General features: G+C 44.1%; 1 protein-coding gene across 7 annotated transcripts in view; it reads right to left on the reverse strand.

Annotated features, from left to right (window-relative positions):
- FOXN3 (forkhead box N3) overlaps positions 1-26866 on the reverse strand; it is a 408488-nt gene that overhangs the window by 100236 nt on the left and 281386 nt on the right. For all 7 annotated transcript variants that reach the window (XM_057544390.1, XM_057544389.1, XM_057544384.1 and 4 more), the window contains one exon: positions 22658-22722. In XM_057544390.1, the coding sequence (XP_057400373.1) occupies positions 22658-22722 (65 nt within the window). The remainder of the gene's footprint in view (positions 1-22657; positions 22723-26866) is intronic.

The following is a 26866-nucleotide window of genomic DNA, read 5'->3' on the forward strand; positions in this document are numbered from 1 at the left end:
TGGGCAAATTTGGAGCAGATCCCAGTTCCTCCGTTTCCTTCCTTAGTTGCTCGCCAGTGACTGGTAGATGACGACAATGCCTCTTCCTCACAGGGCTACGGTGAGGTCTAGCGAGGGGGAGCAGGTATGGCCCAAGCTCGGTGCCAAGCACATAAGAGGCAAGGTTAGTGAGTGGCAGCCCCTGTGACAAAGCCAGTACCACTGGAGCCCTGTTTACTGGTAAATATTTTCTAAACCTTATTATATTTTCTAATTTAAAGAATTCATATTCAATAATGATAAATATAACTAATAATTAAAGTGATCCAATTTAAAGATATATTCAATGTGCTTTACCTTCAAACGTCTTTATTCACATTACAGTATACCTTCCCAATCTGTATCGCTTCCCTTCGAAACTCTACCTCGAAAAGGGGTGGAGAAAATATGAAGAGAGGTCTGCCATGGGAATGCATCCCATTCTCCCCTCCCTGTGTCCCTTCAGGCTCCTTCACTCTCCCCTCCTTCCTCCCGCAGGTGAGTTTGGGCCTCTCATGTGATTGGTCACTAGCAACTCATCAACCCAGTACTTCTAGCTCTGGACACTTACCTGGTTTAGTTACATTTTTCTCACTACCTAAAACAGAAGCCGTCAAGTCTGTCTGAACATCAGCATCACCTGGAAGCTTTTAAAAGTACAGATTCCATGGCCCTACCCCAGCCTAAAGACAGCAACATCCCTGGGCTATCCCTGAAGAACTGGCTTCTAAATGCCTTGTTGCCATTGCCCTGCCTGAAGAGATGTTACAGAAAACTGCCCATGAAACTAAGCATAATCTTCAGGATGCATCTTGCTACATAACTAAGGATTTCTCTCACTCTCTCTGAGGATCTAAAGGACAAATTAGTACCAGGGACCTCTGCATTCCTCTTTGGTCAAGTTGATTTTAATCTGAACATTTAAACCATACAAGTGATTACGTTTCTCTCATTGCCTTGGCTACCGGGAAGCTCAGAGCCACATTCATGACTGACCACTCTATCCTTTAAACCAATACATAGAACCTAGGATATTAATTTTATATATTAATGTTATCTCCTAACTCTACCTTGGGTATCCTACCCTTCTTTTCCCTTTATTTTGATTGCTACATGTCCTTTAAAAAAAATTCTAGTTACACTGCATTTTCGTAAGCTATTGCAAATTCTTTTCGGAACAAGGTAGGATATGTTAGACAAATTAATTAAGTATAGTCATTGACATGCAGCCCTTTTCAACACAACAGCCCTAAAGCAGATGGTAACAAGCACCGAAAGTAGAGACTAGGGCTCCAAGGAAACCTTTTGGCTTTGGGGTCACTACCCCCAACAGAAACCTTCCTATGGCCCCAGTTGTCCCAGAACACCTGCAAACACTTCTAAACTGCATATTAAATATATTTTAAGACTATGAATATTTTCAACAGCTATACACATTCAAAATGGGGAATCCTGAGGTTCAATTCTGAACCTACTGTCTCTCAATCCCATTGAGCAGATCCACACATGGAATTTCTGGTCCTCATGGAAATGTACCAGGTTGCTCTGCAAAATTACAGACAAGTAATAGATCCTGGAAGTCTGTGGCACTGTGTATCAGACAACAAGAACAGATCATTTGGGAGACCGGAACATTATTCCAGTTGTTTAAAAACATGTAATAATTTTTAAAAGTCCTGGATACAGCAAACAGCCTGCCCCTGATGTCCCCACATCACCCTCCTTCATGCTTTTAACTGAACTAACTACCCAAATACTACCTGTTCTCCAACGTGATCAAAAAGATTATTATCTGCCTCTGAAGTGCTTTCCTGTATCGGTTAGAGACTCTGTTCTCCCGAGCACAGAGCCAGGAGCACTTCTGATGTGGCCAAGAATCCCGGGGGGCTCAGCCCGTGGGGCAGCCTGGACCAGAACTCTGGGCTGCAGGGAAGACCTCCCTTGTGCTTGTGGTGATTGCCATGTACTGTTAAAATACAGAGGGGCTCCTGGTCCTTCTCAGCCCTAACTCTGCCCATCTGCACCAAAAGGGTGGACCAGCCAAAGGTCTCCTGACTGGCATGGTCTGGGTGCATTCCAGCTTTGCCCCGGGTCTCACGTGTATGGGCAACGAGACCTGTTTTTGTCATTCTGTTAGTTGTTATTTCTCTCACATAACCATGTGAGGATATGGACCATGTTTATTAAAAAGGAAAGAAGTCTCAGGTACGTATATTAGGCACAAGGAGGGGATAAGATCTAAAGCTTCCCTATTCTCTAAGATTTAAGCAGCCCAGAATGCCTTAAACACTCTGCCATTTTACATCATTGCAAACACTGCTCGATCTTTGAAGATGTAAACTAACCACTAACAATCACCTCATGAACATAAACTAGCAGTTGTAAAATTTACTTTATTCTTTTATATACTTTAGTTGTCTAACCAACACAACCTTACTGCAGCCAGTAGAAAGTGAATAAAAAAACTACCCATGATCCCATGGCTCAAAGTAACTACAATGAAAATTTTAGTAGATGCCCTCTCAATCCTCACATATGTATGTATCTTGGGGTCAGCCTCAGTCTGGTCCATACACAGAAGCAGTGTGCTGGATTCAAACCCAGGGCCGTGCAACTTCTTTCTTTCTTTCTTTTTTGGCGGTGGGTGGGGGGGGCGGGTAGAAAAGAAGAGCTTTATTGCTTTGCCAGGCAAACGGTGCCACAGTGGGCTCATGCCCTCAGAACTGCACGTCCTGACCTGGAGGGGTTAGTGAGGAGTCTTATGGTAATGGTTCAAAGAGGGCGTGATCAGCTCGTGGACATTCTTCTGATGGGTTGGTGGGGAGGTAAGTGGGAGTCGGCATCATCAACCTTCTGGTTCCAACCAGTCTGGGGTCCACATGCCTCTGGGCAGCAGACAGTTAACTTCTCCCACCTGGTGGGGGGTTTAAGTATCTGCAAAACAGCTCAAAGTTATTGTTATGTGTATCCCTTGAGGGAGAATCAGGACCCTGGCCTGAAGGCTGAACTACTGTTTCTTTTTTGTTGTTGTTTATTGTTTGTTTTAAATTTTTATTGGGGTGGGGTGTGCAATTTCTAATTGCACCTAAGGAAACCCACCAAGCCGTCATGGTCGGAGTCGTTTCTAATTACGGAGTGCTTACTGTATGCCAGGCATTGAGGTGACCCCATGTAAATCTTCCCCGTGACCTGGCCTGGTGGGTCTTACTTCCCATTTCACAGATGGAGGAACTGAGACTTGAAAAGATACAATACTGCTAGTGGGTAAAAAAGCTGGGATTCTCAACATCGCTAATTATTAGAGGAATGCAAATCAAAACTACAATGAGGTACCACCTCACACTGGTCAGAATGGCCATCTTTAAAAAGTCTACAAATCACAAATGTTGGAGAGGATGTAGAGAAAAGGGAACCCTCCTACACTGCTGGTGGGAACGTAAATTGGTGCAGCCACTATGGAAAACAGTATGGAGGTTCCTTAAAAACTGAAAATAGAACTACCATACAATCCAGCAATCCCACTCCTGGCCATATATCCGGAGGAAACTCTTAATTCAAAATGATACATGCACCCCTATGTTCATAGCAGCACTATTCACAATAGCCAAGACATGGAAACAACCTGAATGCCCACCAACAGATGAATGGATAAAGAAGACGTGATACCTATATACAATGGAATATTACTCAGCCATAAAAAAGAATGAAATAATGCCTTTTGGAGCAACATGGATGGACCTAGAGATTATCATATTCAGTGAAGTAAGTCAGACAGAGAAATATGCTATCACTTCTATGTGGAATCTAAAATATGACACGAATTTATCTATGAAACAGAAACAGACTCACAGACATAGAGAACAGACTTGTGGTTGCCAAGGGGGTGGGGTGGGGGAGGGATGGAATGGGAGTTTGGGATTAGCAGGTGCAAACTATTATATATAGGATGGATAAACAACAAGGTCCTACTGTATAGCACAGGGAGCTATATTCAATATCCTGTGATAAACCATAATGGAAAAGAATATGAAAAAGGATGTGTGTGTGTGTGTGTGTATATAACTGAATCACTTTGCTGTACAGCAGAAATTAATACAACATTGTAAATCAACTATACTACAATAAAATAAATTTAGAAAAAAAAGAAAGAAAAGCTGGGATTCGAGGCCAGGACTGGTGCCAGTGTGATAAGAAAGGAGCATCCATTTTATATTACTGCTTTTGATTATGCGATGCACCCTTTGGGATTTCTTTCCTTCCTTTCCATACCTCTGAGCATACCGGGAGGAGAAGGGGAGTTTACTCCAATTTGAAAGGATGGCAGAAAAGGAGAGCTGGACTGGCCTGGGGAGGGCTGCTTTTGCCACCAATCTGCCCTGTGACCCAGAGATCCTGGACTCCCTGGGCCCAGCTTACCTGTCTGCTCACTGAGGGGGTGGCCAGCTGGGTGTCTAGGAAACCTTCCAGCTCCGAAATTCCACGACTCTAGTTGGTTCCTGCATAAACGCACCAAGTGCAAACTGGAGGCCTGTGTGATTTGTGGCACTCTGCTGGTATCGCCAAAATAACAGTCCCGAATACAAAATTACCTTGTTCCGAACAAGGAAGCAAGTACTTTTTAATTAGACAAGAGGGGAGGATGAGGACAAATTAGGACAGAAAAAATATGCTAAGTCACGTAAGAGACACACGCAGACACTCCCACAACTTAATCTTATACTGTGATGTGACCCCAAAACTAAGGGTGTGTACGTTCTTGCACTATCACTGAGATAAAAAGAGCAGAACACCTGATGCAGGGTATGAATATAAGCCACACTACTGATACTTCAAAGCCTGGTATCAATGACTATAGGAGTGAAGAAAGTCCTTCAGAAATATTTATAGGCAGACAGAGATACTGCGGGTTCGGTTCCAGACCACCGCAATAAAGCAGATATCGCAATAAAGCTAAGTCACAAGAATTTTTTGGTCTCCCAATGCAGATAAAAGTTATGTTTACATCCTACTGTTGTCTATTAAGTATGCAATATGTGAACTAAAAAATACTTTATTGTTAAAAAATGCTAACCATCATCTGGGCCTTCAGCAAGTCGGAGGAATAACATCAAAGATTACTGTTCACCGATCATCATAACATATATAATAATAATGACAAAGTCTGAAGTATTGCAAGAATTACCAAAACACAGAGACATGAAGTGAGGAAATGCTATTGGAAACAACTGTGTCAATAAAACTGCTTGATGCAGGGTTGCCACAGACCTTCAATTTGTAAAAAACACAATATTTGCAAAGCACAATAAAGCAAAGTATACTTGTACCGTGTAGACTCTCAACAGTTAAACTGATCACAATCAGAACGTGTAGGTACTTAAGCTTTGCTGAAAAACAGAAAGCATACTGTAATATTGTCTTAACTCTTTTGGGAAAAACAAATACAGACATATCTGAGATTCCCTCTGTCCCTGAAATAGGGGAGTATCACAGCCTTTGGCTTGGGAACACACAAGACAAAATCTAGGTCTGAGTAGTAACATAAAAATGATGCTATGGTTTTTTATTATTATTATTATTATTACAACACATTCTTAGAAGATTTGAAAATTTAAGAGGCAGCATTAGCCACTTAGACAGTATTTACAAAAGGGTCGATGTAAAGACTTAAGAGTTTAATTGAAGATAACAAATGGTTCAGTGGTCTGACAGGCTTTCCTGAACACCTTAATCATTTCAACAAATGCTACAGGAAAGGGTCCTCTTTTCTAAGTCAAGCTTCAAGGTACAACCACAATTCTATGTGCTATCAGTTGAAAAAGATCTTGGTTATTCCGTATTCCACTGGAAGCTTACAAATCTCAGTGTAACTGGCCTGGCTTGTTTTTATTTTTTGTTTTTCTTTTTAATTGAGATATAATAGACGTATAACATTATATTAGTTTCAGGCGTACAATATAATGATTTGATATTTGTATATAGTGTGAGATAATCACCACAGTAAGTATAGTTAATCTCCATCACCACACAGTTACAATTGTTTTTCTTGTGATAAAAACTTAAGATCTACTCTCTTAGCAGCTTTCAAATATACAATGCAGTATTATTAAATAGTCGCCATGCTGTACACTACACCCCAAGGCTTTTTAATTTTATAACTGGAAGTCTGTACCTTTTGACCCTTTCACCCATTTTGCACCCCTACCCCCCTGACCCTGGCCTGCTTGTTTTTAAATCTCAAAAGTTTTCAAACACAATGTTTTCTCCACTAGCAAAATGCTTGCTAGGAAGTTTCAAGGTTTAAATAATGATTTCTCGATCAATTACTTTACCAACATATTTATCCATCAAGACACTATGATGGAAAGAAAAAACACTTTTGTTTAGGTAAACTTTTACACTTTTACATGAGTCTCCTATGTGTTTTGGCAAAGACCTTCTCAAAGTTTTTGTAAAGAGCTTTCATTTTTTTTCTAATGTCACTAATAGTCACATAAATTCATCTTAATCTACATTTAAGAACCTAACTCTCTGGTTATGAGTGTTAAAAAATAACAACCCAGTCTTGGAAAAGATGGACATTACAGTAATCTTTGCCAGCTGGCATGTTCAAAATGGAATCTAAATATTGTATTAACAATATCAATAAAAAGCAGGTTCAGTGGGCCTTAATAAAACACGCTTGAATTGTGAGAGAAATTCTCATTATTTTGTTTCACCCAGCTTTAATTTAGTACACTGATTTAATAAAATCTATGACAATCTCATTTTTTTAATCATGTAAGAATTATGAGGTTCACTACGTATGCATAAAAAATAATCTGAACTCAAGCAGGTGTAATGAAATTTTGTTGCCGAATCATTTTTGAAACTTTTGACTGAAGTAACATATACCCAGCAAAGTCCACATATGTGTCCAGCTCGGTGAATTTTCACAAACAATTTACCCAGGTAACCAGCACCCAGGTAACCAAACTGGCACCTCAGGAGCCCCCTTCTATCCCCTCCAGTCACTACCTCACACCCCAAGGAGAGCCGTAACTTTGATTTCTCTCTGCCCACCTTCCCTGTGAGCTCTGGCTGGGGCAACACTGAGCCCAGGTGACCACACCGTCAGGACCACAAAGCACTGGCTTGCACGTGATTTCATTTACTTCTTTTTTTTTTTTTTTAATATATAAATTTATTTATTTATTTTTGGCTGCCTTGGATCTTTGTTGCTGCACGCGGGCTTTCTCTAGTTGCGGCGAGCGGGGGCTACTCTTTGTTGTGGTGCGCGGGCTTCTCATTGCAGTGGCTTCTCTTGTTGTGGAGCATGGGCTCTAGGCATGTGGGCTTCAGTAGTTGTGGCTCGCGGGCTCTAGAGTGCAGGCTCAGTAGTTGTGGCTCACGGGCTTAGTTGCTCCGCGGCATGTGGGATCTTCCCGGACGAGGGCTCGAACCCATGTCCCCTGCATTGGCAGGCAGATTCTTAACCACTGTGCCACCAGGGAAGTCCCTCATTTACTTCTTGAGAGCTAGGTGGTAACCTCCTGATCTTACAGATGGAGAAACAGAAGCTCAAGGTTGAGTATCTGAGCAAGCCAAGAAGAACATGTGTAAATGAATGTGCAGGTGTGTGTGTGTGTATGTGTGTGTGTGAGAGAGAGAGAGAGAGAGAGAGAGAGAGAGAAAGAGAGAGAATGAGATATTGATTATGAGGGGCTGTCAGAGTCAGGATTCAAAGTCAGGCCCCTCCAATGCCAAACTCAGTTTTGCAGCACAAAAGCTATTCTAGACCATCCCATTTTTCTCCAAATTCATTGATTCACATGTCCAACAAATGCCATTTATAGTTAATGCCCTTATATAGAGAAGAACTATCCCACCCCTGAGCCCCCCCTTACCCTCAACACACGCACACACACACACACAGTATGGCGGTTTTTGACATGAAATCCATTTTCTCACTCAGCATCCTGTCTTCCCCTCACTGTATTTTGGATTGTGAACAATTTTGAGACTCATTAGAGGTATCTTAATTTTAAAAATTAAGGTGGAAACCAGCAAGCGAAATTGAAGAGGCTCCATCTCTGGTGCGGAACTGGATTTTCATTAGCCAATTACTCTTCAAATTATACTGATCTAAGATGTGACTATTATTATTTTTCCTAAGTAGACTGGGTAACGAGAGAAATGCAAAGCATCCCAGCCTAATGGTATGTGAGCTTCTAACACCCCTCTCACCGGCCCAGTCGCCCCGCCCACCTCACCTCCACCCAAGCTACTTCTGGGTCTGCCACTCTCCTCTCACCTCTTCAGCAAAGCTGCTTGCATCTTTGTCTGGCTTCAGCCCAGCGATGACCACTACGATCCAAGTCACCCTGACCACCTTCTGCTGTGATCATGTGATATGATGGTACCATCCTGCAGGAGCTTCCTGTGTCTATGACTATTGGCTCTTAGTTCTTGACCCCTCCTTATACAGCTGGTTTCAAGATTTAAATTGCACCATCCAGCCCAACGCCACTATCTAGCCACTCCCTTCTCCTCAGAGTCAAACCGATCTTCTACTACCTTTCTCAGAATCTCCCCACAATTCTGCCTGGAACACTTTTCTTTCATCTCCCCATCTTCTTTCCTGCAAGGAATTAGGGAAGCTACCTGAAACGGACATGGTGACTTTCCCATCTCCATCCTGGATCATCGTATCTCGCCACTGCTTTCGAAGGCACGTACGTCACATATGACTGTCTGTGCACTTGTTAATGACCTGTGCCTTTGGGGTGGGTATCATGACTTTGTAAGCTTGGCTAAGTGAGCGTTTCTGCCATTGATGTAATATGACGCATCTTTGGTACTGAGGCCCGGAGCGACACTGTGATGGAGAGGGGCACAGTTAACCGTGTCAAGGAGTCCATATGGGCAGATTTAGGAGCTGCAGGGCCAAGAGCCTTGCCCTACACAAGCAGCACCCCTCAGCGAAGTGTTCCCTGACTCCTGACTTCCTCCCCACAGAATCTGAGCCCTTCTACAGTGGCACAAACCACCCAGGCTTCTTAGTGATTCTGCCTCCCAGCTAGACTGCGATGTCGCAGCTAGGGTACCTGGCACATTGTAGGAAATTAAGGAATGTTCGTGAAATGTATGCATGTAATTCACTGTTATGGGCTGAATTGTGTTCCCCTCTCCAAATTCGTATGTTGAAACTCTAACCCCCAATATGACTGAATTTGGATACAGAGCCTTTAAAGAGGTAATTAAGATTAAACAAGAAGTAAGGGTGAGGCTCTAATGCAACAGGACCCTAACAGGGCCCTAATCCGATAGGACTGGTGTCCTTCTAAGAAGAGGGAGAGACCAGAGGAAGCACACGTACAAAGGAGAGGCCATGTGAGGACACAGAGAGAGGGTGGCCACCTGCAAGCCAGGGAGAGGCCCGGGAAAAATCAAGCCTGCCGACTCCCAGCCTCCAGAACGGTGAGAAAATGAATCTGTGTTGCAGAAGCCCCTCGGTCTGAGGTATTTTGTTGTGGCCGCCCTAGCTGATTAATACATTAACTGCCCAAGTATCCTGTATTCTGAAGTGAGGACCCTGGGGATCAACTCTGGCTGCTGAGAGAACTTCTCGAACATCCCGAGGTTGGTTGCTCAAGGTTAATCCTCAACAAAGGGAAGCTGTATACCATCTTCTGTCTCTCCTTTGTCACCAATGAGGCAAGTCTGGTTAAGGTAATGCATTTCACCGACCCCCACTTTGCCAGGAAAGGCGAATGTCATCATTGCCTAAGATCCTGGGCCTCTGGGAAATTACTTAGCTTGACCGACACCACCATATGCCCTGAGACCTTGGCACCTGTACGCCCGTGGATGATGGCCCTTCTCGTGCAAAGAAAGCTGGAAGAGTCTCAAAGGGGAAGATGTGCACTCAGCCTTCGACCTTCCACTTGATGGCCACGAATACTTGCATATGTAACCTAACATTTTCTTGTCCATTGCCTCGTTTTTTTAAATGGTTGTGCTGTTGTCATGGACAGTTCCTTTCCCCCTCTTTGGGAACTGACCCTGACTTGCAATCTGGAGACCCTTCCATCTCCCCATCCATCCACATGCTTCCAAGTGATGCTTCCACCCCCCGTGTAAACCAACCCGCGCCTCCCATTCCTCTGATTACAGTACTGGTTCCAGATGGTCACGTGATCCAAGCTGGTCTCATTACAGTGCTGCTCGTAACTTCTTCTGGGAACACTGGGAAAACGCTAGAGTCAAAGTTTGTAGCCCAAGAGGCTGTAGGCAGCCCCTCTGTAAATTCAATCTGAGCCTCTCCGAGCCTATTCCCACCAAAGGCAAAGCTGAGATGGGGGACAGAGAGAATAGATATTATTATTACCATGATCCGACTTTGTCTGTTTAACTCAACTCACCATCTCTGGAAAGCTCTCCAAGCTCATCTTCTTTCAAATGACAGCCAAACCACTACGTGGGCATCCTAGGACAATGGGGAGGTTGGAATTTCACTGACACACAGAAATCATCAGTGATATATATTTAGCTGAATGGATGCTATTCACTTAGAGATTCTTTATTAGTCAGGACTCTTGGATGTACACGTACATACACAGACAAAAACACCCACGTCAAGCTGGGTTAAGTAAAAAGGAGAATTTATGAGCTCATCTAATCGAACCACAGGAAGGACAGTAGTAGAGTGGTCCCTTGTCTCTGCTTCTTTGCGCTGGTGCCATTTCTTGTACACTGGTCAGTTCTATTGATACATGGAAGGCCTTGTGATGACAGCACATCCTTTAGAGCTCCCATACCCAACAGAAGAAAGACCAGGGTAGAACTCTGGCCTGGGCTGGGTCATGTGCCTATCTCTCAACCAATCGCAGAGGCCAGGGAGCTCCTGTAAAAAGTTGGCACCTCTCATTTGTAATATTATGTTGCAATATCATGTTGGGGGAGCGAACAGTGGGCCCCACAAGAGAAGAAAGATGCCACTGATGCCCTGATATGGCTGTTGGTACCCATGCCGTCCCTGTGAGCACCCCAATCAGGGCCTACAACAGCTGCAAAAGTTTAAAAGTGAAAACTTCATTCATAATTGTTTCATTTCCCAACCATGGCAAAACTTAAAAAATGAAGTCTCTCAAAGTCTGAGAAATATGGTACACACAAATGATAAATGCAGAACTGGCCTTTCTATATGTCACAGGCTTTTTGTCTCTTGTCACAATGTCCTCAGAATCTTGTCCAACGTGTAGGAAATGACTCCATAGCCAAGACACTGGGTTACAGTAGCCCTACTGGCAGGTGTCATCAGGCACTGACCTGTGGTTCTAACACCTCCCTGCAAGGCGTATCCAATAAGCAGAATGCGATCATCCTGAGCATGCCACATAAAAAAAAAAATCACAGCCCAAAGAGGGGCCAACCATGTGCGCTACAGTGACCGTGAAGCAGGGGACAAGTTCAAGAAGATCCTTTAAACAAAGTTCTATAGTTCCTTATCACTGCAAGTATGTCTCTCCTTCTTTCTCTCCCTCTCCCTCCCTCCCATCTTTGAAATGAATCTTTGCAAATAGTTCGTATTCTGGCACCATCAAGACACTAAGAGGAAGAAACAGGAATACAGATCACAAACTATTCCAACCCATCCCCAAGGAAACTTCTTCTTCTGTGTCACATTTCTGCAAGATCTTAGTCACTCAAAAGCGTCCGTGAGGGGCTTCCCTGGTGGCGCAGTGGCTGAGAATCTGCCTGCCAATGCAGGGGACACGGGTTCGAGCCCTGGTCTGGGAAGATCCCACATGCCACGGAGCAACTGGGCCCGTGAGCCACAACTACTGAGCCTGCGCGTCTGGAGCCTGTGCCCCGCAACGGGAGGGGCCGCGATAGTGAAAAGGCCCGCGCACCGCGATGAAGAGCGGCCCCCGCACCGCGATGAAGAGTGGCCCCCACTTGCCGCAACTAGAGAAAGCCCTCACACGAAAACTAAGAGACCCAACACAGTCATAAATAAATAAATAAAATAAATAAATAAAGTATTAAAAGACTACCTTTAAAAAAAAAAAAAAAGCGTCCGTGAGAACAGCTGGTGAGGGCTCAAGTTCTCCTCCTCCTGTGCATATCTTGTGGACATTTGCCTTCATGTAGCAGGAGCTGCAGAGAGGCTGAAAACAGTCTTAAACATTCCTGAAGATATAACATCAGTTCAACTGGGCAAGGATTTTTTTTTTTTTATGTTGTTGTCTGGGGGTGGAAGGAATTGAAAACCTTAGGAAATCGCAGAAATGCTATCATAAACATAATGAATTCTATTTACTGAACACAGTAATCACCAGGCACTGTGCTAGCCCTGTACATACACTATTTTAATTCTCACAAAATCCCATGAAGCACTACTATCTGTCTTACTGGCTGGAAAGGCTTGAACAATCGGATAAGCTGCTTGAAATCACGCAGCTGGTGGACGGCAGAGGTTGGCCTTTGCAGCCAAGACTGGCCAGCTCCAAGATCCATACTCTTCTCTCCCATCATGCTGCCTCCCCTGGAGGGGAAGCAGTGGTCATGGCAGCTACACTCGGAGCACCTACTAAGTGCCAGGGACAATACGCAGATCGTCATCTAATCTTTAGATATAATTATATTCATCTTGCAAGACTGGTATTTTTGCATTTTACAGCAGTTCAAAGAAGTTTACGTAACTTTCCCAAAGTCAGACAGCAATTAGGCAGTAAGGCAGGGAATGGATCCAGGTGGGCCTGAATTGAAAACTGAGGTCTTTTATCCTCATACCATCTTTTGTGGGATGGAAACACCAGAGGAAGAGGGGCAGGGGGGTGGCAGGGGAGTCACATCTACACACACACACACACACACACACACACACACGCGCACACGCACAGGCATACACTCCTGACCTATCACACGCAGCGCAGCCAGTACTACCCAGGGGTTCTCAGCCACACCTTTTGGTCGTCAAGGGAACCAAACAGGAACACAAACTTGACCTCTTGCAGTTTACAGGTGGATGCTTTTAAGTTCACTTCTGAAACCGTGATGTGAACATTTCCCTTAGTCTATTCTAAAAAATTCTTCTTCATTGTAAGCCTCTTGGCAATTGTATTGAAATATTTCTAAACTCCCATCCACGCACGGTTAAACAGGACTTCAAGGGGGCTGACTTTTTCAGTTGTATTTTAAGATTGAGCACTTTGATAAAAGCAGGCTCTGCAGTACAATACGATCCAAAGTTGTCTAATCTTTTTATTTTATCATCTATACGATACAATTTAATAGACAAGGAAAACATTTTTAAAGGCTCCAAAGATTAAACTATAAGGAAATATTCCTGTCGCTGAATTGTAATCCGTGTAAAACTATCTTTATCTCTCTATTTCCTAGTATAAAATTCAGATACACTCAAATAAAATATTCATTCTGTTAAGAAGTGCGCCCTCTCATTGCATTAATCTTTGAACGACTAATTTCAGGATTTCCCTTTCTCTCTTTCCTCAGTCTTTAAAATATCTTAAAGTTAGCTGTTTACAAGAGTCATGTGAGGGGACAAAAGAAGAAAGGAAGCCTCTTAACTACTCAAACAAAAGAAGACAAGCATTCATTTCTATCTTTTTGTCTCATCGTTATAAATTGCTTTTAAGCATTATAACTGGATTCGCCCCAGCCCCAGTCTGCAAAACACAGCAGGCTGTCTGTCTAAATACCTAAAGTGCAAAGCTGTTTAGAAATATTGATGCCATTCTGAGCCAAAGATGAGTGTGAGCCCAGGTTTCTGATCCTGGCTCTGTGACCTTGAGCAGCACAATTGCTCCAGGCCTTATTTTTCCCATCTGCAAAACGGGAGTAATAATACCTAAGGCATAAAGCTAATATAGGAATAGTGTAAAGACTATATACAGCCAGACACAAAAGGTCACTTACTGTCTGATTCCATTTATGTGAAACGTCCGGAATAGGCAGGTCCATAGAGACAGAAGATTAGCAGTCGTGCCCCGAAGGCCCTAGTGCCACTTTAATCATCAGAGCCCACAGGTGGCTTTTCTTCAGCCCCATCCATCCCCCCGACGCCCGCACTGGCTTCTCTGCAGAGTGGCTGCTCTTGCCCAGTCCCCCGTCTCTGAAACTCTTTCCCTTCATTTCAGTGATTTCCTCCAGTTTCTGACTAAGCGGCTTCTTTGATGTCATGGTTGCTTGCTGCCAGCTGCACTCCTCTTTCTATCACAAATCTAGGTCTTCAAGATGGAGCTTTCCCCTCTTTTTCATTCTATAACCCCCTGAAAATCTCATCTATGCTCGTAACTTCCACGGTCATTTCTGGATTGACAACTTCTAAAACTCCCTCTCGGGCCCTGCCCTCCAATCTCCTAAACTCCTGCCCCAGTTTCCACCTTCCTCTGGAAACAGCAGAACCAGCTTATACCCACCCACCCGGCAGGGGCCTGGCCCAGAGGAAGCTCTCAATGCCAGGTCCCTGGTAAAGCTGGCAGCTCCTTCTGGCCTCCCTATTTCTGTCTATAGGGCCGAGTACAACACTGGATTTTCATGAACAGGGTTTCTATGGACAATGGTACAGAGACTGGCTGAAATTAAAGTCAGATAGGAAAACACAGGCTATCTGGCTGATGCTTTCTCAGTGTCCATGCCAGGCTGCAGACACTGGGAAGCTGGGGCAAATCTGGATTCCCAAGAGACAGTGAAGGACTTTCCTGGTGGCACAGTGGTTAAGAATCTGCCTGCCAATGCAGGGGACAAGGGTTTGAGTCCTGGTCCGGGAAGATCCCACATGCCGCGGAGCAACTAAGCCCGTGCATCACAACTACTGGGCCTGCACTCTAGAGCCCGTGAGCCACAACTCCTGAAGCCCACAGGCCACAGCTACTGAAGCCCGCGCACCTAGAGCCCGTGCTCTGCAACAAGAGAAGCCATCGTGATGAGAAGCCCGCACACCGCAACGAAGAGTAGCCCCAGCTCGCCACAACTAGAGAAAGCCTGCATGCAGCAATGAAGACCCAACACAGCGAAAAATAAATAAATAAATAATAATAAATTAAGGAAAAAAAAAAAGACAGTGAAGGTCAGAATTCTATCAAAGGCTTCTTTTAGAATTGCATTTCCTGAGTCAGACAAAGACAAATACTGTATGGTATTACTTACATGTGAAATCTGAAAAATACAACCAGCTAGTGAATATAACAAAAAAGAAGCAGACTCAGATGTAGAGAACAAACCAATGGTTACCAGTGGGAAGAGGAAAGGAGGGAGGGGATTAAGAGGTATAAACTATTAGGTACAAAATAAACTACAAGAATATACTGTATAGCACAGGGAATACAGCCAGTGCTTTATAATAACTATAAACGGAGTATAAGCTTTAAATATTGTGAATCACTATACTGTACACTTGTAACATATAATATTGTACAACAGCTATACTTCAATAAAAAAAAAAGACGGGGGTAAAAATAAAACAAAACTGCATTTCCTTACAGTTTTTAACTAACTTAGGAGCATGTTCTCAGTGACCACACAGAACTTGAGTGATGAGAAGAACAGAGCAGCAGCCCTTTAACTTCACTTGATAGTAAACAAAAATAGCCAGGTGACTTTATTATTGTATTACATAAATATCTTTACAAATAACTCAGGGCAGAACAATAAGACAAACAGGCCAAGAGATAAGGGCTCCTCCAAAAAACCAAAGGGCTTCTGCAGGCCAAACAAAGACAGAAGGCAATTAGCACTAGGGGGAAAATGTAGAGAGGTTTTTTTGTTCCCTTTCTGTTATTACTGTCATTTTTTTTTTTTTGAAATGGGTATGCCTGGGGGCAAGAATCAAGAGATTATGCATTAGGTGGATGCCCTCTTTGCAAAATGGACAAAAGAGTCAGCTTGTGGAGCAGATTAGATGAAAGAAGCCAAAGAGCCCAGAGGCTGCAACCAAATGGGAAAGCAATGTGTAGGGGAGGGGCAGGGTAAACCCAAACAAAACCTTCAATCTGTGTCTTGATGGAGAGAAAGAAGGAAGCGCCTGGACTAGAGACCCAGGCCATGCAGACACCCTGGTTCTATCAGAAAGGAAACACTGGCGAGGCTGGCAGTGTGAGTGGACATCATGCAAAGGAGAGGCTTTTGGGAGACCGCTCCTTTAAGGAATTTTGGAACCTTTCACCCTGAATACTCCGGCCAGGATTAGCGATCAAAAACCTTGGGCACGAAACAGAGTTAAAGGTTAACTTCACTCTTTATTAAGTGTTTGTTAGGTGCCAGACCAGGCACTGGACTGGACAAATGTTTCCACGTTCACACCCTCCTTTAATCTCTGCAAAGATTCTGGGGAGCACAACTCGTAGCCCCATTTTACAGACACTTGAAACTGAGGCCCAAGGTCAAACAACTGGGTGCCCAAAGAGAGAGGGATTTAAACCTGGGCTGATGTGGTGCTGAATCCGTGCTTTTTTGCATGGTTATCTATGCACCTGCTGGGTATGTACAACTGTACAGCAAGGGGTATAACTCAGTCTTTGTGAGCTGGGGGACCTCACACAGAAGCAGTCCTATTTGAAAGGAATCTGATATAAAGAGTTGAACAAGTTGTCTTTCAGATCCACATATAAATCCAATAGGATCCGGGGTATCCCATCTTTTGCCCTGTTCTGAGAATCACTAGCCCCAACAAATGGACAAGGGAAATTTTAGCAGAGAAGAGAAAGAACACAGGGACACCACATTCAGAGGATGTGAGCCCTGTTTTCCTAAGATTCATAGTTTTGTACAATGTTATAATAACTAACTCTGGGAATTCAGCCTGTTCTCAGGGCTTTACTGATATGAATTCATCGAGTCCTATAAGAACCCCATACGGCAAGCATGTTTACTATTATCCCCACAGAGAGTGTTAAGCAAGGTGCCCATGAGGCCAAGATGGGTCCTTTCCAGGTTGTCCAAATCTGTAGTATGTTGCCTTCCTACGATCCATGAGAAAGGGTCTGAGAAAGGGTTTGTTCAAGGATCAAGATGTAGCCAGCCAACCACCACCCTGTTTCCTCTCCTTGGGCCATCCGCGGACACTGCTGGCTGAAGGTAGCACTCCTCCCGCTGAGCTACGCCTCGAAACCATTTTGACCCACTTTACTATATTTCATTTTTTCTTGTCTTTTTTTTTTTGGTCTCACCACGCAGCATGCAGGATCTTCCCCGACCAAGGATCAAACCTGTGCACCCTGCAGTGGAAGCACGGAGCCTTAACCACTGGACCACCAGGAAAGCCCTCGACCCCCTCTAGGGAAGTTGCGAGTATGGCTCAGAGCTGTAATCCACAGGAAACCCCTGCCACTCCTGAGGTCCGCTCCTTAATTCACAGGCAAGAACATGAAACCCTAGGGGTGCCTGAGTTTTGCCCAAGGTCAGAGTTTACCAAGTGGCAGAGTTGGGACCACAGCCAGGTCCCATCACTGGTAATCCAGGGCTCCTTTCCACAGGAACTTGTTTCTGATGTACTGACTACTTGCTGCTGAGACTTTCACAGCCCCAAACACAACCAAAGGGAGGTACTGCATACATTTTACCAGAAAAAAACCCACTGCGGAGCTATGGGAGAGGGTAAGGCGTAAGGGTTGTGGAGAGCGGGCAACACATAATAGGACTCCCAGGAAAATAAGCGCATGAAGCCGGCCTAGAACTTGGGAAGCTGGCATTCCCCAAAGCAGGTCATCTACTGGGCATAATCAACTTCCTGCATGTTTCACACCAGTGGCAAGCACATCTGTGCGCTCATGGGGACAACGTGCATCTGACAGCAGAAGAGCTGGTTTCCTTTCCCCTATCTGCTCTCGGGCCTGCGGCAGCTCAGTCCTGCTCTGTGCACTGAAAAGGCCTGGAAGGTCTTCTTTCCATTTCATTAGCTCATCCAGGGGGCTGTCAGAAGTGAAAAGAAATAAGCATCTGCTAGGCATGTTAGGGAATTTATTTTAATTCCACCCCTGCATCCTATGGGAATAGAGTTAATAATAATTAGTGGCCCCATACAGGAGGGATAGAGAGGAGAAAAGCAGAGGGAGGGCCTGGAAGGCTGGCAGGGGGTTGGTAGCTGGGCAGGTCTGCATGACCTGTGGTGGCATCAGGGCCTGAGCTGCTTTGCAAGAAGGGTTGGGACGTGTGGTCTGACCCCAGGACGGGCAGTCAGTGGTGGAGGGGGCAGGCCCTGGGCCTCCCAGGGGAGTTCCAGCCTAATCCAGTGCCTGACACACAGAGACAGAGACTAATGAAATGCTTGCAGGTGGGGCAGTGTGGGTAGGCCCAGACGGTCAGCTGGCTCAGAGCTGTAAAGGCAGCAGCTTCTCTCTGAACAAAACTCCGTGGGGAGCTCGGAGGCCTATAAAGCCTATGAAGGCCAAAGCGGGGCAGACATGGAGGATCGGATGGGCGGCACCTCGTAGCAACTCTTAGTAGAAGAAATGATGTGAGCCAGAGCAGCGATGCCGTGTGTAGCTGTGGGATGCACCCTCCAGGGGGCAGACCCTGAAGGGTCAGACCAGAGGTGAGGAATGTCTTTAATTAGGAATCACTGACTCAATAAAATAATTCATCCAAGGGTGATGTTTAAATAAAGTAACCTAATTTTAAGTTTGATGGGTGAAGGGACTATGTGTATCTATGTGGCAGAAGGAGAGGGGGGAGTTTGGGGCCAGGGAGTTTGGAAGAAAACATACAATAGTTTACTCTTTTAATTAAGAAAATAAGAGATATTATAACCTAAGAAATTTAAAAATGTACTTCACAAGGACACTCTACTCAATACTCTGTAATGGCCTATATGGGAAAAGAATCTACAGAAGAGTGGCTATGTGTAGATGTATAACTGATTCACTTTGTTGTACACCTGAAACTTACACGACATTGTAAATCAACTATACTCTAGTAAAAATTAAAAAAAAAAAAAGATGGTTAAAAAAATGTATTTCACACACAGAGACTGTCACCAAGACACACAGAGACAGGCAGAGGGGACAGTTGGGGACACCTGTCAGCTGGCCACTCCTGAGGGCTCTGAATAAGCCACACTTATCTATTGGGTCCCATCCTGGGTCCCCTTTTAACAAAGGGTTTGTCCCCTTCTGGCAATCAGCTTGGTTACTATTGTACAAGATCTGAAGTGCTCTCTACCCACTGAAACTGCTAACATACTAAAATGTCTCTAGCAGCCTAAATGGCATTTAAAATAAATACTGTGAATTGATGAAATGACCAATTATGTTAAGTACCCATGCCTGGTGTAATCCAAACCGAATCTTACCCCATTATCCTCAAAACTGCAAGATGATTCAGCAGGCCCTCTTGCCAGTGAATCTGCGAGAACCAAAACACAGAGGCCGCCCTCAACAGGACCTCGAGCGCTTCCAGTTAATTCTTGCAATTGCTTTTATGCTGGAAAAAAAGAACTGTACTACCTCTCTGCTCAACAGCTTATAAACCAAACAACTATTAGACAATACACATCGGTTCTCCACTGTACCAATTAGGTCATTCTGTTCCACTGATTTCAGGTTTTACCTTCCATTACTTCCTCTTTGGAAATCTCAGCTTTCTTCTGAAAAACATCTTGGAGTGCATGATGATGTCATTATTGCAAAGTGCCCGCAAAGCCCTCATTTCTGCATCCACCCCATAGAGCCCCCATCGCTCTCTCTACCTGTGGTCCTCTCGTGCCCCTGTGCTCTGGGCGTTTCCCTCCTGGCACCACCCCCATCTATTTACTTTTTAAGGCCTTGTACAAGTGTCAACTCTCCCAAGAAGTGACAGGCCCATGTTCCCTCCCTCCTGTCAAAAACAAGGCTCTGTCCTCGAAGCAATGGGGCACATCTGCTCATTTTGCTGCTTTTGGATTCTTTTAGTCTCAACCCGTAGGGTGACTTCACAGAGCAGGTTCTCCCCGGCCCCGTGCAGTCCGGTTTCGCCAATTCTGGTTGTGGTCAGGGCCCACGGTCACAGCTGGGCTTTACTGGCCGGTTGCTGGGTCCCTGTGTCACCCTGTGTGACCAAGCTTCACCTACTACCCTGCTTCTAGGAACTGGGTTTTTTAGGGGATCCTCCTGGCCTGCAATCCCAATCCTTGTGGCTGGAACCTAGTAACAGAGTTCTTTCCTAGTCTGATTATCTAGAAAAACATCCTCCTGCTTGCTTTAGACATAAAGAAAAAATGTGGACATATATTGAAAATATAAAGTATAAAGATGAGAAAGTGAGCATAAATCAGCTACATTTTCTTCTACTTGATTCTAAACTAAACCTTCCTCTGCCATGACTGGGCAGCTCCCTTCTTTCTATGCCCCTATCTTTACTGTAAAACTTTTGTTCGTGGGCATCAGCAACTTCTTGATGAGCCAGTACTGCCCGCCAGAGAAACACAAGAATATGACACAAATGAACTTATCTATGAGACAGAAGCAGACTCACAGACATAGAGAACAGACCTGTGGTTGCCAAAGGGGAGGAGGGGTGGGAGGGGGATGGAATGGGAGTTTGGGATTAGCAGAGGCAAACCATTATATATAGAATGGATATACAACAAGCACAGGGAACTACATTCAATATCCTGTGATAAACTATAATGGAAAAGAATATAAAAAAGATATATATATATATAACTGAATCACTTTGCTGTATAGCAGAAACTAACACAACATTGTAAATCAATTATACATCAATAAAATAAAGTGTAAAAAATATTAATTCAGAAGAACACGCACAGAGTTTAAAAAACCTTATTATTACAATGTGTCTCGTGAACGCTCTATACAGATACAGCAAATGAAGAAACACAACAGGAAAAAAACCATTAGCAAATCCCCACCCACAGTCCAGAATTCTCACCACGATATTTCTGATTTTCACATGTACAAAAAAAGTAAATGGGATGTATTGAATTGGATGTAGATTCAACGAGCATCTGAAATCTGCAATAATTTAATTCTCAATGCCTAGAGTAATTAGGAGAATGTTTAACCCTATGTAGAAAAGAAAAAAAGTCTACCACCCATGAGACAGAATCTCACGGTGAAATCACTCAACTTCATAAACCTTATCAATTTTCCCCTCATGCTTCTGTCCCACAGAAATAACCCAAAACTAACATGCTTAGAGCAAATCTTCCCTAATGTGGAACTTAATGAATAAAAATCCTATAAGAAAATGCTCTAAGTAAATAAAATCCCTTTTGTGAAAATAATCCAACCATGAATGATATTCATATCATTGCTACAGATCTAGAGGAAAAATAAGGACGCACATAACTTTGAAATCCACTTGAAAAAACCCAAAGGCTCATCATAATCGGTCTCCATTTACACTTTCTGAAGGGAGAACAGAATAGATTTTTTTTTAAATTATGTATTAATTTTTGAGAGTGGAGGGAGTTCTCTTTTTTCTTAAATATTTAGGATATTTATGATGGTCATTAAAATTAGGATTAATCAGACCTGCCTACCTAAATTTCACCTGGACCAAGCAAAGATGCAAAGAAATTCTTAAGTTCCCAATTTCACAGGCTATTAAAAAGAGAGCATACAATTGTATAGCCTTGAAAACAATAGCACAAATGTGATGACATCTCTCACAATTGTTTGAGCTACTCTGGAAACCTGAAGATAAATGCCTCTTTTCTTAGCTACATATATATTCTACTCCTTCACACACATGGCTGGCCCTGGGCATGTAACTTTTAGGGAAAAGAGGCGTAACAGCTCTAAACCAACCAAGATGCACTGAAACTCCTCACCCTAAGCCCAGTACAGTTCCAAAGCTCTTGGCAAAACCAAATCCATCTGCTTTGGGCCAGTTGTGCCACTCTGACACCCACCCAATCAAGAGAGGCTAATGGGGAAGTCAGAAGACACTCGGGGGCCAGCCAACTCCAGCTGATCCGCAGAGCAGACATCTCCCCAAAGTACTTTCTCAAAGTAGTTAGTGTGCATCTCATGGCTATTTTTAGCTATGTGTTCTTCTTCGACTTTGGCCATTTTTAAAGAAACCTGACAGCAAAAGTAGAGATGAAAGGCGGTTTGAATTCCTTCAGTACAGGAAGTCGCGCAAGGCAGCTGAGGATGGACCGGACAGCAGAAAGAATGTCCCCCTGCAAATGACGCTAGCAGGGACAGGGGAGGGTGTGTGAACTCTGAGCCTCAGAACAAACCACAGTCACCCTTCCGGGCACACATGGACGTCAGGTCAGAGCAAGCAACAAGTGGATCTCCACGATGACCCAAGTGCCAATACACCCACAACATTCCTCACAGCCCAAGCACTGGAAACCTGTAATAGGGTTTGATTTTACCAGCCCAATTTATGCTATCGTTGCATCCTAACTGTCACATAATTCCAATTTCACCAAAGCAAGCCAAACACTTCTGGAATCTGACCAGTGACAACAGACCAAAGAAGCCGTCTTATTTCAGACTAACAATTCATATCAACCAGGAGACGTCAGTAGGAAGAAATAAAGAGAACTGGACAAACAGAGCCATCCCACAGCAGTCACAGAGTGCCCGCTCTGCAGCAGACAGAACTCTCCCGACAGACACCAGGAGTGAAGGAGGAGTGTGGGGATGGGGGAGGGGGAGGGGGAGGGGGGCCGCCAGAGACCTACCTTGTAGAAGGGCTCCATTTCTCTTGAAGAAGGTGCTGCCCGGCCAGAGGGGTGGACCTGATGTGCTAAAACAGAATAGAAACCAGCGTGAGGGCGAGCTTGTCTACACTCACTCAGCAGCACTCAGAACTACCGTTCCTCCAAACGCATCCTTCAAAATGGCCTCAGCACACTTTCCCAATTATGCATTATTTACACCCTCTGAAAATGCATCTTTAAAAACCGTTAGGCTTGTCTTATGATGAATGGGCTTCATATTTCAACGTGCAGAACCCGTCCATGTGGGTATTCAGGTTACTGTCCTAACCCTGCTCCCTCTTGGGCACTGAAATCATTGGCAGGTAAACAAAATGGCCACATCAGATGCTCAACGTCATAGCTTATAACTTTCGCTAATTGCTTCATAATTTGATGACTTTATGAGGCAAAGAACTCCCATCCATGTCTTCTGAGATCAGCAGGTTTTCCACTACTTCCTAGTGCCACCTGCCCATTATAAATGCGAGCTTGCCTTTCTTGGCTTTTCTACCACCAAATTCTTAATATACAGATATGACCTTGATCGACTCCCTCCCTCCCCTGTCTTCTTGTTTCGTATCCCGTTTTCAATTCCTTGGCTTAAAATGTTGCACTCCATATCCTATAAAACATTTTGCAGATATGTTACCACTCATGGTCCTGTAACAGGAGAGGCAAGAAAAGACGAAAGATTAATGTATCACAATGACACCTTACTACATTTATAGACAAGCATTTTCACTGTTTTAAGACACCCAGTGAAAAACTTTATAACCAAGCCGGTCTTGGAGTAGAAAGGAGGTGATTCTAAATCAAGGATTGGTTTAGATTAATGTTAGAAAGCACTTAGTCAAAATTGTTACTACAGCCAGCCCAAGAGGCAGTATAAATTACTTTCTCCAAAATAGAATGCGGCAAATGATACCGGTTAATGCATCATCTATCACCTTCAATGTTAAAAATAATTTAAAAGTTGGTCTAAATAATAAGTTTGTAAGTTTGGCAAACACAGACACACACACACACACACACACACACAGAATAAGAAATCTGAAGGACTATCCAATGAATGTTTCTAGAGTCAATCAGGGTCTCTAGTAATGCAGGGGAACAATACTGTTAACAAGAAGGAGAAATGCCAGTGACACATTCTGTTGACCAACATTTTGTCCCCAGAGGTACAAATAGCACACCAGGTATGGGGACATGGACATGTTACATGGTTGGTGAGGAGTAGAGAAGGAGGAAGCAAAGTGCTACAGCACACAAATACATCAAAGCAATGTCAAACGTGTTAGAAAACACACAGTATGAACCTTGATGTACATGATAAAACTTTTGTTTTATTTTGGTTCGGATCCACTCCACTCAGAGTAAGTGAGGATAATGCATCCCAGCTATGGCTTCTCCTGCAGCCCTGATTCTCAGCTCTGGCTGCTGTGGCCTCTGAGTGGCCAGGAGTTGCACAGGACAACAGGAGATCTGGCTGGGGTCTCAGGGCTGCAGGATGATGGCAGCAAGCTGAGTTCTCTTCTATGTGATTCCTGTCCTATTCCGATTTGAGGCTGTTAAGGCTCAAAGTTGCATGAAGAATAATGTGCATTAAAATGCTTAAGATTATCTTTTAACAACCCCAGCCAGCTCCTGGGATTTTACCATCTTATTTTTATAAGAAAGCAGGAAATAGCCAGCTGGCTGTGGCCAACACTGAATCACCTGATTTCTAAAGATATTTAAAAACTGAGGACTTCATTATAGAGGAGTTGGCGCTTCTGGAGAATTCAATAATTGACTATTACTGCAGGAGCCTGAATATCCAGCTTACTTCCCTCCAAATCTCCTTTTTATTCTGAACTTGATTTGGCTGAAAACTGAGTAGACGCCAGGGATGGAGTAAACGTGGGGAACGGAGGACGGGTAAATCCAGTGGTTTAGCTAAGGAAAATTCTCTGTATGATAGAAATCTACTTCAAGATTTCTACAACATCCTTTTAATGTACCTAAGTCACTGATCGCTATTCTGGTCGTTCTGCTGTTCTGCCGGTGTAATCTACACTCTCACAGTGGAGACAGATCTGGACTGGCCCACCTACCCGCTCTGACGTAGCACCTGTTGTGACTGATGCATTCACCTGTGGGCTCGATTCCTGCCATGCTAATTGCAAAGCTTTTGAGCTCACTGGCCCCATATTCTACACTCTTCTTTGGGATGGTCCCTCCAAATGACATCTTCTAACTGTTAGGAGATTCAAGGATTTATTAAGAGCTTGTTGAAAACTGTGCTTGGACATGGAGAGAAAAATTAGAGGCCATATTTTATGGCCTCTAGGAGCTTACTGTCATACTTAGCTAGCTATAACCTCTTGTGACTCTATCTAAAGAGACTAGAAATGCTTGTAGAAAGGCCAACGGTTATGGCCCTAGTGGCTACAGGTTGGGGAGACAGCAAACTGATTTTTTTCCTCCATCTGGAGATATCCCTGGCTCACTGGCCTTTAAAGCTCAAAGTTAGCTTTTTTTTTTTTTAAACATCTTTATTGAAGTATAATTGCCTTACAATAGTGTGTTAGCTTCTGCTTTATAACAAAGTGAATCAGTTATACATATACAATATGTTCCCATTTCTCTTCCCTCTTGCATCTCCCTCCCTCCCACCCTCCCCATCCCACCCCTCTAGGTGGTCACAAAGCACCGAGCTGATCTCCCTGTGCTGTGCGGCTGCTTCCCACTAGTTATCTATTTTACATTTGGTAGTGTATATATGTCCATGACACTCTCTTACCCTGTCACATCTCACCCCACCCCCTCCCCATATCCTCAAGTCCATTCTCTAGTAGGTCTGTGTCTTTATTCCCGTCTTGTCAAAGTTAGCTTTTAAAAAGTATATAAAGTTACTCAAAAATGTATAGCAACCACAGTAATTCAGAGAAGCTAGTGGTTGAGATCTCTGTGGGAGTATCTCAGGCCACCCTGGAAACCACTCATTTGTGTGGCAAATCAAGGAGGGGAGGGTGGGTGGCCTGTGCAGAGGAGGATGGGGGACTCTCCACACTCAAGTCACCTAAACGCCAGTGAACTTGTAAATAGTCACTGCCATGGGAAGTGGCCACTAGGGCCCCCTTCAACCTACCAGGGTGGGTTTTAATCACCTTACAATGGTGCTCACATTGCCTGAAGACAGGATGCCAAATTACCACGTACAGAGCACAATGATCAACACTTTTCCATGGGATCCTCCTATCCCACGAGAGGGCAAGGCAGAACCCACTTTCCCCATTCTTCAGGTGAGGAGATGGAGGGACTTGTCCAAGTCATCACACGGCTGGTGAGTGACCAGCCCAAGACCAGCCCACTGCACCACAGAGACACACGTCAACGGCCCCGATTTCATTTCTCATCGTCCAGCTTTCTCTTCCAGTCTTTCGGCACCAAACCCTTAGCTATCCTTCTCCATGGAAGAAGGCTGTGGACGGTATTTCACTAGGAATCTCTCCAAGGCAAAATCCCGGGCTAGAAAAAGCAATCAGGCTCACCAGATGCGAAAGACAGACACGTGGGCTCATATTAGCAGAAACAATACAACGCTGGCGCCACCAATGTCTCACTTCAGTAATGCTCTAACAAAAGCTCATGACCTTCAGCAGCAGAAGCCAACCCCACGTGTGGCAAAGGAAGTCGAGCAACAGGTTAAGAGGGCCTGGCCTGCCAGAAAAGGCAGTGTGTCAACTGGCATTTGAGAGCATTGATCCGGCCGATCATTAAGACCAGAGCTGAGCCAGCAAATCCCAAGGGATGTGCCCTTCCACCCCACCAGCATCTGCCAGAGACTCAGAGCTCTGTCTCTCCCTGGGCCTCACACGCTCAGCTGCAGTTCTTCCAGCCCCCAAGGCGACACTGTAGGTCAACAGGTCGTCCGGCCCTAAGGTGGCTCTTGGCATAATGATGTCATCTGTCATGTGACACCCATGAGCTGTCACCATTGTCAGAACCTGATGAACTCTAACCAAGACCCTGGGAGGTTCTGGCAAGATCCACACCTGTATTCACCAGCCTGGACTTGCTGTGAGTCTAAGAACAGAAAATTAGGAAAAGTACTTCTTTTCTAAGTACTTTTTTTTTTTTTTGGAAACTTTTTTTTTTTAATGCTTTATTTTATACTTTTTTAAAAAATTTATTTATTTATTTATTTAT

This window comes from Balaenoptera acutorostrata, chromosome 3 (genome assembly GCF_949987535.1).
Source record: "Balaenoptera acutorostrata chromosome 3, mBalAcu1.1, whole genome shotgun sequence".
Taxonomy (NCBI): domain Eukaryota; kingdom Metazoa; phylum Chordata; class Mammalia; order Artiodactyla; family Balaenopteridae; genus Balaenoptera; species Balaenoptera acutorostrata.